The sequence below is a fragment of the Peromyscus eremicus genome, chromosome 3 (genome assembly GCF_949786415.1).
Source record: "Peromyscus eremicus chromosome 3, PerEre_H2_v1, whole genome shotgun sequence".
Classification (NCBI taxonomy): Eukaryota; Metazoa; Chordata; class Mammalia; order Rodentia; family Cricetidae; genus Peromyscus; species Peromyscus eremicus.
The window spans coordinates 34,878,851-34,896,049 of NC_081418.1; the positions used below are offsets into that span (position 1 = coordinate 34,878,851).

General features: G+C 36.9%; 1 protein-coding gene across 1 annotated transcript in view; it reads left to right on the plus strand.

The window, feature by feature from the left end:
- Positions 1-17,199, plus strand: part of Ptprz1 (protein tyrosine phosphatase receptor type Z1) — a 99,847-nt gene that overhangs the window by 49,152 nt on the left and 33,496 nt on the right. Inside the window, exons 12-14 of the mRNA XM_059256463.1 lie at positions 236-380; positions 9,437-9,528; positions 16,431-16,516. Coding sequence (XP_059112446.1) covers positions 236-380; positions 9,437-9,528; positions 16,431-16,516 — 323 coding nt within the window. The remainder of the gene's footprint in view (positions 1-235; positions 381-9,436; positions 9,529-16,430; positions 16,517-17,199) is intronic.

The following is a 17,199-nucleotide window of genomic DNA, read 5'->3' on the forward strand; positions in this document are numbered from 1 at the left end:
GATCCTGCTATAACACCCCCACCTCTGACGATTTCTATTTTTTTTAAGTAGCTCTAATATCTTGCCTTAATTTTTAAACATTATTTTACCTAAACTGATGTGTAGACAACCTTTGCATCATAGAGTCAGAACTTTAAAGGTAAGTAGAAACAATGCAGGTTGCACTGAGTCAGCTGGAAAATGCCACTACTTTTCCATCTTAAATGTCAACTCTCTCAATTCTTTCCGACTACAGAGGCCAGTAATAGTAGCCATGAGTCTCGTATTGGTCTAGCTGAGGGGCTGGAGTCTGAGAAGAAGGCGGTTATCCCCCTTGTGATCGTATCCGCCCTGACTTTTATCTGTCTAGTGGTTCTTGTTGCTATTCTCATCTATTGGAGGTAAGTTGAGTGTTTTGGAAATTTCCATTATTAAAGCTCAGATTTATGCCTATATTTAATCTGAAGGATCTCCAGATCATATTCAAAATTCCCTTTACACTAAAGCTGTTATTAGTTTATTCATCTATGAAGAAGGCAAACTTATGAATCTAAAGATTAATGTTTTCTGTACTTAAGGAATGGAAGGTAAATAGAGGAACTTTGACTTTAGTTAATGTTTATTAAGATGTCTTGACAGCTCTACTTTCATATGAACCAAATTAACATTCTAACATCATCATAACACTTACCATTAATTATAGGCCTTTTAGCAACTGTTACAAATACAAAAGTTATTATTTAGGAGAACAATTTTATATGAAAACTATGAGTTTTTAAAAGGTGTGTATCAACTGTACACAGTCATGGGAAAATGATAGCATATACACAAGAGCAAAATTGAAGCAACTGAAATATAAAGATATGAGAAATGACTATGTTAAGATGCAAAGACATTAAAAAAATTATTACTGGCTTTGAAGCTGAAATATGCCTCCATGTTCTTCACTAATCCTTCAAAACTTTAAAGGACCAGGGCAGTGGCCTGTATAATAAGCTCTCTCCTTTGTACCAAGCACAGCAGACAACTATTTCATGAATTTACCAAGGACATGACACAAGTCCGTATAACTGTTTCTTGGAAAACAAGAACTCAATGATGGTAATAGGAGAATTCCTGTTTATAAGCCAAGAAAGGGCTTCACTTAGTAGTTTATGCTTTCCTCATAAGAACAATTGTGTACAGAGGCCTATAATTAACTTCTTTTGTTAAACGGCAGCATTTTATAAGTTCAAATTACTGCTCTCTAATTGTTATCCCGAAATGTTTTTTCTCAGTCTAATTGTTAACTGTTTCCCCTGTATCTAGTTAGTAACTGTGCCAACTAACTGTTGGGAAATATAGCAACAGTAAAATTTGAGTAAGAATCATTGCTTTTAAGGAACTCATGCTTGCTGAGAGAAAATACTTTGCTATGAAAAACTTTTTAAATGTTACACAAACATATATGCATAGTGGCCAAAGTCTAATGCAGAGTTATAAGAGAACGTGAGCCCTCAAGAAGCCAGGACGGACAGAGTTATGTATCAAACAGTTGCTGAGCTTGACTTACATGTGATTTGGAAATGAGGGATATGAAGGCAAAGGCATTCCAGGCAGGGGGTCCAGGCAGCTGAATGAACTAAACTGAATGTGCCCAAGTCCGTGAAGACTCAAGCTTGTCATTGCATGTAGCTCTATTGTTGGGCTACAACAGACCACTTCTACAAGCAACTGTGTCTCAGATCTGACTGCTCTTGTGCAACAGAACAGACCAGGATGTGCCGACAGACCACATTTTTGTTAGGAGCCCATTTAGTCCATATCAAGAGGCAAAGCAGCCTTCTTCTGTCTGTGCTCCCGTGACTACTGTCTCTTTCTACAGATTCTACAGTGCAGAGGACGCCATGGCTAGCCGTCTGTGAGCGTTGCACACAGTCCGTCATTGTCACTCAGCCAGCATTTGTTAGGTTTTTCTCCACCCCACCCCCCACTAGACTTGTTCAAATTTGTGGACACATTTTTTTTTTTTGGATGCATTTTTATATTCAGTTTGTTTGCTTTACTCATTTTTGCCTAAACTGATTTTCCCTAGCAAATGAAATATTTGGATAAATGAGAACTTGTTTTAAATAAATTTAAGAAAAGATGGAAGATATGACAAGATATATTTCATATTAAATAGTGCTAATGTTAAACTCTAATGAAGTGGCAGGTGATTTATACTTAAATGAAATAATTAGAATAAATTTCATAATTTCTATTATTTGTTCTTAGCTATCTTGTGCAAATTTAAAATTCAATGTGTTTAATATGGTCTGATACTTCATGAGAAACTAAAATCCAAGTGTTCTTAACCTTTGTTAGTATGGATTATCCACTATCTATTGTTAGGAAAGTCAGATTAAATTGTCAAGACCAGTTGATCCTCACCAGTAAAATGTTTCTCTTTTCCTCACAAACACTATTTCATGTACCTTGAACACAAGATGCAGTTAAAAGATCAACACTTGGGTGGTTTTATGTATGTATTTTGTCTATTAAATATGCTGGTAAAAACTGTCACTTTGCTAAACCCCTTCAAAATTCATTAAACATTGCTAGATATCTGTCTTACATGTGTCTGCATGAAATTAACTCACTAGAAAAAATAACTTCTAGATGGATTGTAAAACACTGGGGGTGTGGAGAATTGTGCCCAATCACAATAGTCTCCTGTTCAAGGTTTGTGTGAATTATTCAAATTCCAATGTAATGTAATTTAATCAGCCAAAATGGGTGCATTTTAGGTATGTGTGAAAGCCACAGCCCATGGGAAGGGAGAAAACACTAACAGGAAGCAGTGCAGGTCAAGGAGAGCCCTGCAAAGAACATTCTGAAGAAAACTCGCTGCAGTAAAACAGGAGAGCATATGCAGGTGCTGGCCTGGCCACATCTGCTCAACTGCTTCTCTACAGTGTCTTAGGGCCCATCCTTTTTAGGAAAAGAAGAGCCCTCTGGAATTGACTTCAAGTTGAAGAAATAAAGACATTACTTAGCATACTGAAAAAAAGAAAATCTAAGGCAAAACCAAAAAAACAAACAAACAAAAAATCCGTTATGTGTAGTACTCAACAGTCCTTGTGAGTTTTTCCAAAATTTTGTTTAAACTTAAATTAAAAAAAAGCTGGCCCTTTCATGAGATAAAGCACATAGATAATAAAGGCCGTCTGTTTAAAGCGGGCAGTGCAATGCATTTTAGCGCTGTTCAGAGTTTCCTTGGTGACTAATAGTGCTGGGCAGTTTTTTCCTTGTGCTTATTCAGCGATTTCATATCTTTAGAGAACTGTGTGCTCAAATCCTTTTCAGCCTATTTTTTATTAGGTTATTTGCTTTTTGTTTTTATTTTGCTGAGTGTGTGCGTGTATGCATGCATGTGTGCGAGCGTGTGTGTGTGTGTGTGTGTGTGTGTGTGTGTGTGTGTGTGTGATGCAGGTATTGGTGCATGTGTGCATTTGGGTATTTGTACAAGTGTCTATTCATTTATGGGGATACCTGAGGTTCATCTTGGGTGTCTTCCTCAATCTCCCTCCCTCAAATGAGGAGTCAGAGTTGAACCCAGATCTTGCTGAACCCAGATCTCCCTCTTTGAACTGGTCTGACTAGTCAGCTTGCTTTGGGAATTTCCAAGTCTCTGCCTTCCAGTGTTCTAGGACGGCATACAGGCTGCCATGCCTACTGGCTTTTCTGTATATTTTAGATATATAAATCCCAGTCCTCCCTCACACTTGTGTGGCAAGTGCTTTACCAACTGAACCTTCTCCTCAGTCCATGATTCTTATATCTGAGTTGTAAGCATTCTTTTTTTATGTACTACATACATGTCCTTCACCATTATCCAATTTACAATTTTTTTCTGTTTTGTGTACAGACTTCTTACTTGTAGATTGTCTTTTAATATATTAATGTTTGTATTTTGATGAAGTTCACTTCATTCATTTTTTCTGTCGTTGCTTATGACTTACTATTATGTCTAAGAAGGTAGCTCCTAACCTGGAGTCATCAGGACTTACCTTGTAAATTTCTTCTACGAAAATTTTGCAAAGATGAATGGTTCACACTCCCTGACTTCAAAGTTTGTTCCAGAGCTAGAGTAATCAAGGAATCAAGTTCTGGCACTAAAAATAAGCACACAGTTCAATGAAGTAGAATTGAGGACCCAGAAATAATTTCTTATGTTTGTGATCAACAAATTTTAGACAAGAGTCCCAAGTCCTCGTGAACAGAGACTATCATTTCAACAAATTGTATGAGGGAATAGGAGATCCACAGGTTGGACCTTTTCCTCATAAAACACACACACACACACACACACACACACACACACACACACACACACACACACGAGATATATATATATATATATATGGAGAGAGAGAGAGAATCCACTACTGTAATTTGCTCTGACCTCCACACACATTTGCTCCCTGCATATATATATGCAAAATAAGGAAATAATGAGTGAAAAAAATGAAAAGATCAAAGACCTAAATGTGGGAGGTAAAGCGATAAAACTCTTAAAAAAATATTTAAATGTTTTTCTAATGCAATTTTTAGTAGAAAAATTAACCTCAACGTGAGTTGAGTCCTATCCTTTGTCTGATTTACCTGAGTGCTTACCTGTGCTTTGTAGAGACACTGAGAGAAAACAGTTTAGCAGAAAGACAGAACAAAGTGTAGATGGCAAAATCTGAGTCCCTTCCCCAGGCCCACCTCTAATTTACTAGGTGGCCTTGGTTACATCACTTCTGACCTATGAATGTGTTTCTTCTGTTTTATGTTGGGTGGTACCTGTAAGATCATCTTGAAGTGTGCAGTGAGATTTTCTTTAATCTGTGAGTGAACGAAGCTTCTGAATGTTGTTTTGTATTTGTATGAGGACTCTTGAAAAGGGATATAATTACACATTTCCAGCTTTTAATTCTAAATACTGTGAAAAAAGGTGTAAATTAAATAATCAGATTACCATTGATTGATGGGACCTATGTCTACAAGTTTAAAACAGTCATCACTTTTTTCAGCATGGTGGAGTGATAATTAGCAGGAGACACAGTTATCAACACTTAGCACATAGACGTGAAGACACTCACTGCTTTTTCGGAACAGATGGAATATAGAGACTTAAACTTGTCATACATTAAGTAATATGCCTTGAAATTGTTTTCCAGATGTTTTAAGGTATAATTTACATGAGCCACACCATAAGTTTTTAAGATGCAAAACTACTTCCACAGGGAAGATTCGTAAATAGTCTTTTCTAGAGAAAGAAAAACTTCAATTTTTTTAGAGCATATCAACATTATGTATGGCAAAACAGCACATCATCAAAAGTAGAGCAGAACAGAACATTCTGTAGATACAGTTGTTTTCCACCAGGAAAATGGGGCTAGGAAATATAAATTATCTCTTGACCTTAAATTCATATTTGTGAGTCCTTGGAGAGAACTAACAGTACTGAATGTATGTAGCTGGAGTTTTCTCCAGTCCTGCCCAGCCCCACAGACCCCACAAACGCTTATAAAATAATCACTCAGAAGCTCATATTAATTAAACTGCTTGGCCATTAGCTCAGGTCTACCATTGTCTAGCTCTTAGACTTCAACTCAGCCCATTTCTATTCATCTACACCTTGCCATGTGGCTCATGGCTTACTGGTTACTTACATCTTGCTACTCATCATGGTGGCTGGCAGCATGATCTGACCCAGCCTTCTCCCACCCAGCATTCTCCTCTCTCCTTGTCCCGCTTACATCTTTCCTGCCTGTCTACTGGCCAATCAGCATTTTATTTATCAATCAATCATAGCAACATATATTCACAGCATACAGGACATCCCACAGCAAATGTAGGCTTCCTAATACCATACTACCTTCAAGTGGAATGTCACCTTCCATATAAAATATACCTAAATGACTAAACAATTTTAATTCTTCCTCATACAAGATTTTTGGTATGTTAGGAAAATTAGTGCCAAGTATCATTATTGGGCCACCTATCTTCAAAAAGTAGTGAAGATTTCATTATGTTTTTGAAGCTAGCAGAACTGATATTAACCCAATGGCTCTAACACACATTAGCAACATGGCAAATTACAAGGTCAATGTTTTTATTTACATTTTTATATTCTATTAAATGTTTCCTTCTTCCCATTCTCCTAGAGTTGCCAGCTTATCTTCTGTCCATCTATTTAACCATCTATCCATATATTTTTTTACATATGTATTTCATCTGTCCCTTTCAAATGTTTTGAAAATTTACATTGTCTTACTTAAGGCTTAGTTAGACAACAGAGTCTATCATGCATCTGAATAACATACAGTTGTGAGGATTTATTTACTACTACAAATCCATCTAATTCAACAAACACCGAGTACCATTTTCTTCTTGTCACTGTATTAAGAGTTGGGTTTCTGTGAAATCAAAAAACATAGACCTATCTTTTTAAAAATGTAGTAAGTATATAGCAAAGAACAAGTATATTATAAAATAACTACCCTAAAAACCAATTACTTAAAGTAATTAAAATAAAATATTTCAGTGCCCAGAAATGCAAGACCACTTTTGGATTCAATAGCTACTTTTTTCAAAGAAATTTTTTTATAGATACATAAAAAATGAAAATTTGGGGCAGGTGCAGTGGATAAACGAACTGGGGTTCTAGAATCTGCTTAGGAGTGAAAGCTATTTCACAGATCAAATATCTTTGAACTGTCACGAAAGAAGACAATGTTTGCCTGGCCTATTGATGAGTAAGACATTTAGGTCCCAAGGAGAATCATGATTAAAGCAGGCAGGAGAAATACTAATTGGCAAGAACAAAGCAGGCTCAATTGTCTGCTATATATACAAATTATTAGACAATAAATGTCAAATAAAAAATCAGAAAAAGAAAGAACCATGGATAAGTAGGTTTAGACATTAAAACATTGTGAATCGCATAATTTAAAACTATATAAAATATGAACTAGATCCAGTAGATATATCTACCAAGAAGATAGATACCAATAGAAAGGTATGCACAACATTACTGCAAGTAGACCTACTCCCTGTACCATTTGGCAATATTTATGGGAGGATGGGCTTTAAGTTCTTAGAAGGAAGAAATGTTTAGCAACTAAATATGATTCATGACATTGAGCCCCTTGTTACTAAAAATCCCAAACTGAACCTTAACTAAATACCAGGGGTGCTGCTAAAGCATTCATGTTGCAGCTGTGAATTGCAGGAAGTCCCAGAAGGCATGTTCCAAGTCCATCACCTCCATGCCAGTGTCAGACAGCCTGCTTCAGTGTGGCTTCAGAGCCACTCATGTGGACCACCATTAACACAGTTTCCTTACTGTAGGCCTGGTTGTTTCCAACTTTCCCATTCCTCATGTGACTGCACACTCTGCTTTCCAAGATGAAATTGGTGTCAGGGCCCCTTTGACACTTGATCTTTATTCACTCATCTTCTTAGACTACTGCAGTCTCTGAAAGATGCTCTACTGTTCTCTCAGGTGTGATTTTCAAGGTCTTACACTCTCAGAGCCAAGTGCTGTGCCTTGTTATGAACATTGTTGCTTTATGGGTTTTTTTTTTCTCTTGACAGTAAAGTTACAAAATAAGTTATAAATACACAATTTTATACTACATTCATTAAAAAAAGTATCTTAAGGTACCTATAACATGATGCCTTTTATGAACAATATTGTAGTAATTAATTATTTTGCATTATTGGCTTATCTTTGGGTGAAGAAGACTATAAATGTAAAAACATAGAAATAAGTGCACAAATAATGGAAGGTTCCTAGCTTAAGATGACTCAACCTTTTTTGTCTTTACCATACTACCAAAGGAGTTCACATTCAGTAGAAACTGTACTTTAAATTTTGACTTTGATTTATCTGGCCATATGAAGTTTACTAGTTTCTTGAGTTGCTGGGCAGTAACAATAACTAAAAATTTCCAGTCACATTATCACAGAAGCAAATAACCAACACTCTACCTTGTACTATTTTGCTAAGTCATGGCATGTGATGGGTTGGGTATGTATTTAATGCATTTACAGCTAGATTTTATACAGATGTAGTCCCATCCTAAGTAGAGGAGGATTTGCATTTTTCATAGTAGCATGCGCCACAGAGCAAGCAAAGGGAGAATAGTGACAGAGATATCCGGAGCCCTCAGAGGTTCTAGCATTTGGGATGATGCAAAAGTAATGGGAAGGAGGCATGTGGGGAGAGGGAGGGTAATACTCAAGATACTAAAGTGGTACATGTGGGTTTCTCTGAGAGAAAAAGAGAGCAGAGAGAGCTGAAGCCTGCTGGGTGAAGGGGTCATCAGCAGTGAAGTGACAGGGGTTGGTGGAAGCTAGGGCCTTGCAGACCTTGCTAAGATGACAATATGATTCTAATAACAGTGAGAGGCCATTCAAGAACTGTATCCAGGGAACTGATTTACTAGACAAATCCTTAGATTTAGGAGGTCACTGAGTAAGAACAAATGTCATGTTAAAGCTCATTAGGATAAATAATATGTAGCTTGAAGCTTTAAAATGGAAAATAATATTAACATTTTCCTTTAGAGAGATATTTCTGTTGAAACTCAAGCATTAGTGAGTAATTTCAATAAAATAACACACATCAAAAAAGAATCATTAGCAGTTTTAAGTACCTAAATTTCTTAAATGAAGGGATGGCTTGCTTTATTGTCTATAGCAGCAGTTGCGTCTTAACTCTGCTCGGTACTTTGTAGTGTGCTCTCACCAGATGTTACTCTTATTATCTGAATGAAAATAGATGCAGGTGACATTGTAGGTCACAATTGTCATTGATTCTAAATATATTCATTCTCCAAATGCTCATCAACAGGACTAGCATCTGTCAGAAAGAAAATCACCTCTGGTTTTGCTTCTGTGTTCATTATCCTGAAGTCTCATCACTGCTGCATTATTGTACAGTAAAAGCTGCTTTCTTTATTCCTCAAAATGATGCCATAATGGAATTTCATCTCTGTATAGACATAGCTTTTCATACCCGCTGAATATGTTCCAGAGAACATGGTTTAAAGAATGTACTATAGGGACTTTTTTTACTTTCAACCCATGTCCCGCCAAGTTGGCCAGACACCTAGGTATATGCCAATATAGGAGAATACCTAAGACACTGATGTTTCCTACATCTGCAGAGTACCATTTAGCACCCAGTGCCCCTTCAAATGCTACCTCTGCTTTCAGCTTGTCAGATACCTTCCCACTCTTTCACATCTGGTGCTGGTAAAAGTGAGGTAAACTCAGATGACGTGAAATTCTTTAGTATTTCTGCCTTATGAAAACAGATATGGATTCAATAGTTATTCTTCTGGTCATGTGTCCACTTTTGTTGTAATCTAGAAATTTCCATCATAATTTTCAAGAAGCTTAGATGTCATCCTCTTATGTGTTCTTTCTTTCTTTCTAGAAAATGCTTCCAGACTGCACACTTTTATTTAGAAGACAATACATCCCCTCGAGTAATATCTACACCACCAACACCCATCTTTCCAATTTCAGGTAATGACTTAGAGTGTGATTATTATATTATTATTAGCTGGTTTATACTGAATGAAAATAATGATGTGGAAAGGTTGGCCTTTAGTGGACTGGTTTGCAAATATCTATAATGCAGATGAGGAAATATTTGTGTTACTAAGATAAGTGTTATATCATGTGTCAGGCTCCTGGTCTTATATACTGTTCTCATTCATTTCAAATGGATTATATGCCAAAATAATTTATAATTGTTCTGGTATAATATGTAGAAAAACATTATTAACAATTAATATTAATTAAAAATAATTATCCTAGTTGGGTTTCTGTTGTTGGGATTAAAAACTATGACAGAAAACAACTTGGGGGTGGTATTTCAGCTTACAGTTTATAGTTCATCACTGAGGGAAGTCATGACATTATCCAACTCAGTAACCTGGAGGCAGGATTGGGACAGAGAACATGGAAGAATGCCATTCCCTGGCTTGCTCTCCATGGCTTGCTCATTTTGCTTTTTCATGTAACCCAGGACCATCTGCTTAGGGGTGGTACTACCCATAGTGGAATGGATTCTCTCAGATCAATGATTAGTTTAGAAAAATAGCCCATAGACACACCCAAAGGACAGTCTGATGGAGGCAACTCCTCAGCTGAAGTTTTGTCATCCCAGGTGACACATTTGTGTCAAGTAGACAAAAAATCAGTACAATAATGCTTTCACTCATTTCCATTGCTGTAGAGGAAACCTAAGCAAAAATGGTCAGACGAACTGAAAGAAAGAAATGTGGACAGGAGAAAAAAACAAAAATAAGGCTAAAATTTAATTCCTGTAGTAGTTAGTGTTTCTATTGCTATGATAAAACACCATGACCAAAAGCAACTTGGGAAGGAAAGGGTTTATTTCATCTCATAATGCTTAGGTCAGAGCAAGAACTCAAGGCAGGAATGTGAAGGCAAGAACTGAACCGGAGGCCATGGAACAACATCACTTACAAGCTTACTCTTCACAGATTTCTCAGCCTGTTTTCTTATACAACTCAGACCCACCTACACAAGGTTGGCACCACCCACAGTGGGCTGGGCTCTCTCACTTCAATCATTAATCAAGAAAATGACCAACAGACTTGCCTAATCTTAGGAAGGCATTTTCTCAATCTAGAGTTCCACTTCCCAAGTAACTCTAGTTTGAGTCAAATACCATAAAACTAACCAAGCCAATTGCACCCTTTTCAACTTGACATACAAAGATGTAACTATCAAACCATAACATTTCTTTTCTTGTTGTCTCTAAGATGTCATGTTCATATTAATATATATTATATTTATTAATGACAATATTAGACATTCCAACTTTTAAATCCACAGTCTTTAAAAGCTCAGACAAACACTTTAAAAATTCTGTCTCTCTTTTGTAGGTGGAGTTTTTCATCCTGCCAGTCAGTTCCCAAACAGAGAACTTAATATTAATTATAAATGCTCAGGTGATAGCTTAGGCTCATTTTCAGCTAGCTCTTGTAACTTAAATTAACCTATTTCTATTCATCTATTTGCTGCCCTAAGGCTCATTTACCTCATGTATGTATTTCCCATCCTGCTCAATCTGCGTCTCATGGCATCTGACTCGAAACTCCTCCTCCCTTCTTCTCCCCAGTGCCCTTCTAGTCTGACTCTCCTGCCCAATCTCTTCCTGCCCAGCTATAGGCTAGTCAGCTCTTTATTAACTAATGAGAGTGATACATACTTAGTGTGTACAAAGATTGTTACACACCACTCTTTGAAGTTTAAAAGTTCAAACTCTAAAATACCCAAAATAGCTCTAAAATTCCGAAGACTTATAACTATGGGCTCCTGGAAAATTAAAAATAGGAGTTACATTCTTCTCATTTCAGAAAGGAAGAGTCAGGACACAGAATCAGATCAAGGTAAAACCAAAGTCTAACAATATAAAGCTCAGTGTCAGACTTCTGGGACTCATGCTCTTCTGGGCTCCAAAGGGCCTAGGTAGCTCCACTTCTCTGGCTCTGCCATCCACAGGATGTGCAACTTGTCTTGAAGGTTCAGGATGGCTCTGCTACACACCAGATGCTGTCCTTGGAGGTCATCTCATGGTAATAGCATCTCCACAGTGCTAGGGTCTCTGCTATACCTGGGCTACACCTTCACCTGTAGCCTCTCCTGGGCTCTTTTCAGGAACTCTGACCCTGCCATATGGTCCCGAGCCTTGGCTTCTCTTCATGACCTTTTCAATCCTTAGGATTTCAATGCAATTGAGGCTACACCTTCATCTGGCCCCTCACGGTGACAAGCCTCAAATTCTCTTCATGATTCCTTCATTTCTTCAAAACCAGTACCACCTAGGATACTCTTACATATTACCAAGTTGGGATACCAGCAAAAATACAGCCTAGGCTCATTCTGAACTACAACTTCTGTCTGTTGACCCAAGGAAACATTTACCAGAAGATGTTTGCCTTAGTGATACCAGTCTCTTCTTAATCACAGCCAGTGTTCCAGCCTGAGATGACCAGAACTACAGATTCTTAATTCAAAATATTAAACATTCTCTAAGGCACTCTCAAATTTCCCTCTGAAACTTCACAAGCTAGGCCTCCATTGTCTAAACTGCTCTCAGCATGACCATCCAAGTTCCCACAATACCTCATTAAGCTCTGAACACTCAATAGCTCTTCTAGCCCAAAGTTCCAAAGCTCTTCCCAAGCCTCCCCAAAACTTGGTCACACCTGTCATAGCAGTCTCATGAACCAATTTCGTTTTTAGTTGGGGTTTCTATTGCAGTGATGAAACACTATGACCAAAAGTAGCTTATGAAGGTAGAGGTTTATTTCATCTTACAGTTCCAAGCTGGGTGGTGGTGATGCACGCCTTTAATCCCCCAGCACTCAGGAGGCAGAGGCAGGAAGATTCATGAGTTCGAGGCCAGACTGATCTACAGAGCTAGTTCCAGGACAGCCAGGGCTACACTGAGAAACCCTATTAAGAAAAGCAAACAAACAAACAAACAAATCTAAATCTCATCTTACACTTCCAGGCAATAGTCATCACTGCATGAAGTCAAGGCAGGAACTCAAGGCAGGAATCTGTAGGCAGGAACTGAAGAAGAAGCCATGAGGATTATCACTTACTGGATTGCTCCTCATGGATTATTCAGCCTGCTTTCTTATATGACTCAGGACCACCATCCCAGGGATTGTACCATCCACAGTGAGCTGGGATGTCTCATATCAATCAATAATCAAGAAAGTGCTCCAACAGACTTGTATATAATGATATGGAAACATTTTCCCAGTGCTCAGGTCTCTCTCTTCCCAATGACTCTAGCTTGTATCTAGTTGACATAAAATTTACCAGGACAGATCCTCTCTGATCATATGTGTTTATGTGAAAAAAAGTTTCTTAATATCAGGGTACACATAAGCCCCAACACCAAAAAACAAACAAATAAACCCCATAAAACAGTGGTGGTAGTACTAAAGGGGGCAGGAATATCTAGAATGTACAGTTGTTTGAAGGTTTCCATTATTTGAAGGATTGAATATTTAAGAGAACATTGTCTGTTTTATCAGGATTTACATGGACAACAACATTCAAAAAGTAGGATCATTTTGATGCAAATACTTCCTGACTCTAGAGTTTTCCCTGTAGGCAAAATCACAGCCACTTATGTGATCATGTTATACATTATAACTTCTCAGAATACAAAGGGATAAGAAAAAGGGGACACATCTTTCTCCAGAGTCTAGCCGGATGAATGCAATCCTCACCCCCATCAAAAAATTTCTCTTTGCAGCAGATGAAGACCATTAAAGAAAATCACAACTGGTCAAAATGCCAGCGAGTTGTGAGCCCAGTTCAAACTGATAGGTCTACAACACAATTTTGGCACCAAAGACTTAGGGATCATTGTGTAAGAGGTGGTAGAAAGAGTGTAAGAGCCAGAGGAACAGGAAGTTTGTTGTGAGACTGCATCTCCAAGAAATGTCAGAAGCTACACCCAAGAGTCTCACCAACATGACTGCTTAAGCATGAGCCGTACAAGGGCAACAGCAATAGACGTGCTAACATGGATGATGGGAGGCTCATGGGGCCTCAGCCCTACAAAAAGAAGTACAAGCAACTAAGAAATGTTGAAACCGGGAAGATTGTCTCCCCTAGGGAAGTGCATTATCCTACCAGTAGTCAACCCTGAAAACATATATATGTGCGTGTGTGTGTGTGTGTGTGTGTGTGTGTGTGTGTGTATACATGCACATACACACACACATATATACAAATACTATATATGCTATACTATTATATACTATTTGTACACACACATACACACACACATATATATATATATACACAATACTATATCTATATATATACACACACAAATACAAATTCAAAAACTATACATTCTGGACAAGTTATATTTATGTATTTAAGAACACAAACACGCCGGGCGGTGGTGGCGCACGCCTTTAATCCCAGCACTCGGGAGGCAGAGCCAGGCGGATCTCTGTGAGTTCAAGGCCAGCCTGGGCTACCAAGTGAGTTCCAGGAAAGGCGCAAAGCTACACAGGGAAACCCTGTCTCGAAAAACCAAAAAAAAAAAAAAAAAAAAAAAAAGAACACAAACACACAACAACAACAAAAACAATTAAAAAGAGGTCATAAATTTGAAAGGAGTATACATGGAAGGGTTTAAAAGGAGGAAATTGTGTAATTATATTATAATCTCAAAAAAATAACAGAAAATTATTTTTAAAAAAGAAAGAAAGGGGATTTGTATTTTTTTTAGAAATATATGGGCTGAGGAAGAAGTACAAGCAGATAGAGGACAAGACGATGACAAAGTTTAAACCAGAGCAAGAAAAGAGGCTTCGATGTGGTCGTCTTATATAAGTTGTGTTTCTGTGTTTGTTTGTTTGTTTGTTTGTTTGATTGGTTGGTTGGTATTTGTTTCTGTTTTGTTTGTTTGTTTGGTTTGCTTTGGTTTGGTTTGGCTTTTCAAGATAGGGTTTCTCCATGTAGCTCTGGCTGTCCTGGAACTTGCTTTGTAGACCAGGCTAACATTGAACTCACAGAAATCCTCCTGCCTCTGCCTCTGCCTCCTAAGCACCACCACTGCCCAGCTACAAGTCTTGTTTTAAACAAATTGCTGCCAGAGACCTAGGTTCTGCATGGTTTTATTTGCTGAGATCCCATTATCAAAATTTAAAAAAAGAATTGTTCTCTTTACATTTTGTCTTTACACTAATATGCATATACGCTATTATATTTTGTTCTTTCTACACATAGAAATTGCCTTCTGTTCTTCTAGCGAATATTAAGACCAAACTTACCTCAGTACAGCATTAGCTCTTTAACACTTTTAGCATCTTGAGACTGAAAGTTCTCAATTGTCTATAGAATTGTGATTCCCTTTGCTTCCAAACATCTCCTATGCATACCCCCATTATTGTGGGCATTCAGATAAGCTCTAGTGTTAGCCAGAGTTCTGTACGGTAAGTAATCATCAATAAGACACAGTCATTCAAAATCTAGCACTTGTCAAAGAATTCCCAAACCCTGCTTACTCAGGAACATTCACTCTTGATCATCCGAGTATTTACTCTTCCTGTGAAATGAGAAAGTGAAAATATTCTAGTCCCACTTGTAGACCAAAGTACTTGGGTGTGCCTGTAGGGCCGGGCTGGCTGGGCATGGAGGACCTGTGGGTCTGAAGGACTTTTATAGGAACTAATGACTTAGGTGTGAGAAATCCTTTTTTTCCTTACCTAATTATACACGCTACTTGCAAGCAAGATCTTTCTAGGGGTGTCAGAGTGAAATGACACACAGGTGCTTCTCAAGCTTCGCTGGCTAATTCAATGTTAGTATTCAGGTCCACTCATCTACGAGGGAGAACAGATGGAGTCCAATTTTTTTAATCAAGAAATTCTTAGTAAATGAAGCTTAAAATTTTTAGAAGGCCTAAATATTGAACATCTGTTAATGTAAATAACTATCTCTAGTGAAATGTGTTTGATGTTCCCTTGTTAGAGGGAAAAAAAATCGTATACTGTCAGCTACTATATTTAATCTCAGAAAATCTTTCTGAGAAAGGAAAGGAAAATACAGGACTACTTAAAATAATTTAGCTCTTTCACAAATAATTTTTAACAAATCCACAACTTATTTATGTGGTGTATTTTCAAGTTAATATCCTTGAAACTTTACAGATTAAAATTCCAAAGATTTTTAAATTATCAGTTACTTTATCATTGATGAATACTCTTCATATAAATGCTTTTTGTTACATATAGAGGGAAGGAAGAAATATTTTCAAGTATAAACATATAATTATTGATTATAAGATATTGAACTATGTAACTTTATACAACTGTAATTGTACTATAATATATTGAAAATATAGCTGGGGGTTGTGGCACAATACCTCAAATCCCACTCTTGGGAGACTGAGGCAGGACAATGACAATTTTAAATCCAGCCAGCACAATATAACAAGCTTAAGGCCAGCTTTCATATACTGAAACCATAAATAAAAATAAATAAGTAAAATAATATGTTATTTCTGCATCTTTTTTGTCAGAATTTACATGCAATCTTTACTCATATTAAACAAAATTGTCTAAAATAAGACGAATACATTGGTAAGAAGTATGGTTTTTAGTGTTATTTGTAAACTAACATTGAAAAGAAATTAGTTTCCATTTAGAGTATATAAGAAAAAGAAATTTTTAATCAAATCTAATTCTATAATAAGTATATGTAAAGTTGGTCATTGTAGCTTGCAATTTAGTTAGGATTATCATGGTTGAATTTTGAAATTATTTTAGATGATACCTTATAAATGGAAGAAACAGTAATTTCTACTGTTATTCTTTCTAATGTGTTTGTTTTTTTTCTTTTTATTTACTCAGATGATATTGGAGCAATTCCAATAAAGCACTTTCCAAAACATGTTGCAGACTTACATGCAAGTAATGGGTTCACTGAGGAATTTGAGGTATGATTTCAATGTGTCTGTTTTAATAATATCATATGTAGTAAATTTCAAAGATTAAGCAGGAAGCTATTTCATGATGTAAAGACATTGAAAATGCATTTCTAGAAAAATATGATATTGGTTCCATAATTGCATATGTGCTTAGGAGGTGTGTTTTAGTTACTAAATACCTTAGAAAATCGGCTTTCTGTTTTAAAAGCAAGCGTGGCTAGTAGAGGAAACAAACATAAATGTGAATCCTTTCCCACTAAGTACAGGTTGCTAACATCCTTTTCTTAATACCTAAATTAGTAACAATGATTCATTTTCATTTTCAAAATTACATAAATCATGCTAAACTACTAAACTTGATGATTCTTAGCAAAACTGAATACAAATCCTTAACTGTAAGTATGACATCTACATCAACACAAACTCAGAAACGTTGCAAAGTAAAATCACATCCACTTTCCAAGAAAACATATTTCTAAAATCATTCGAACTTTGTAATCAATGAAAACATTTCTAATGGCACTGTTAAGTACTTTTAGAAGAGGTGGAGAAATTTACTGCAAGTGTATCAGGCCCATTGACCTATCTTTTAAGCATACTTCTCAAAATAAGGAGTCATTCATGAGTCCCGGGTTAAACAAGAAGGACCACACATCCTAGGAGTTGCCATTTCTGAGGGTTACAGTTTTCTA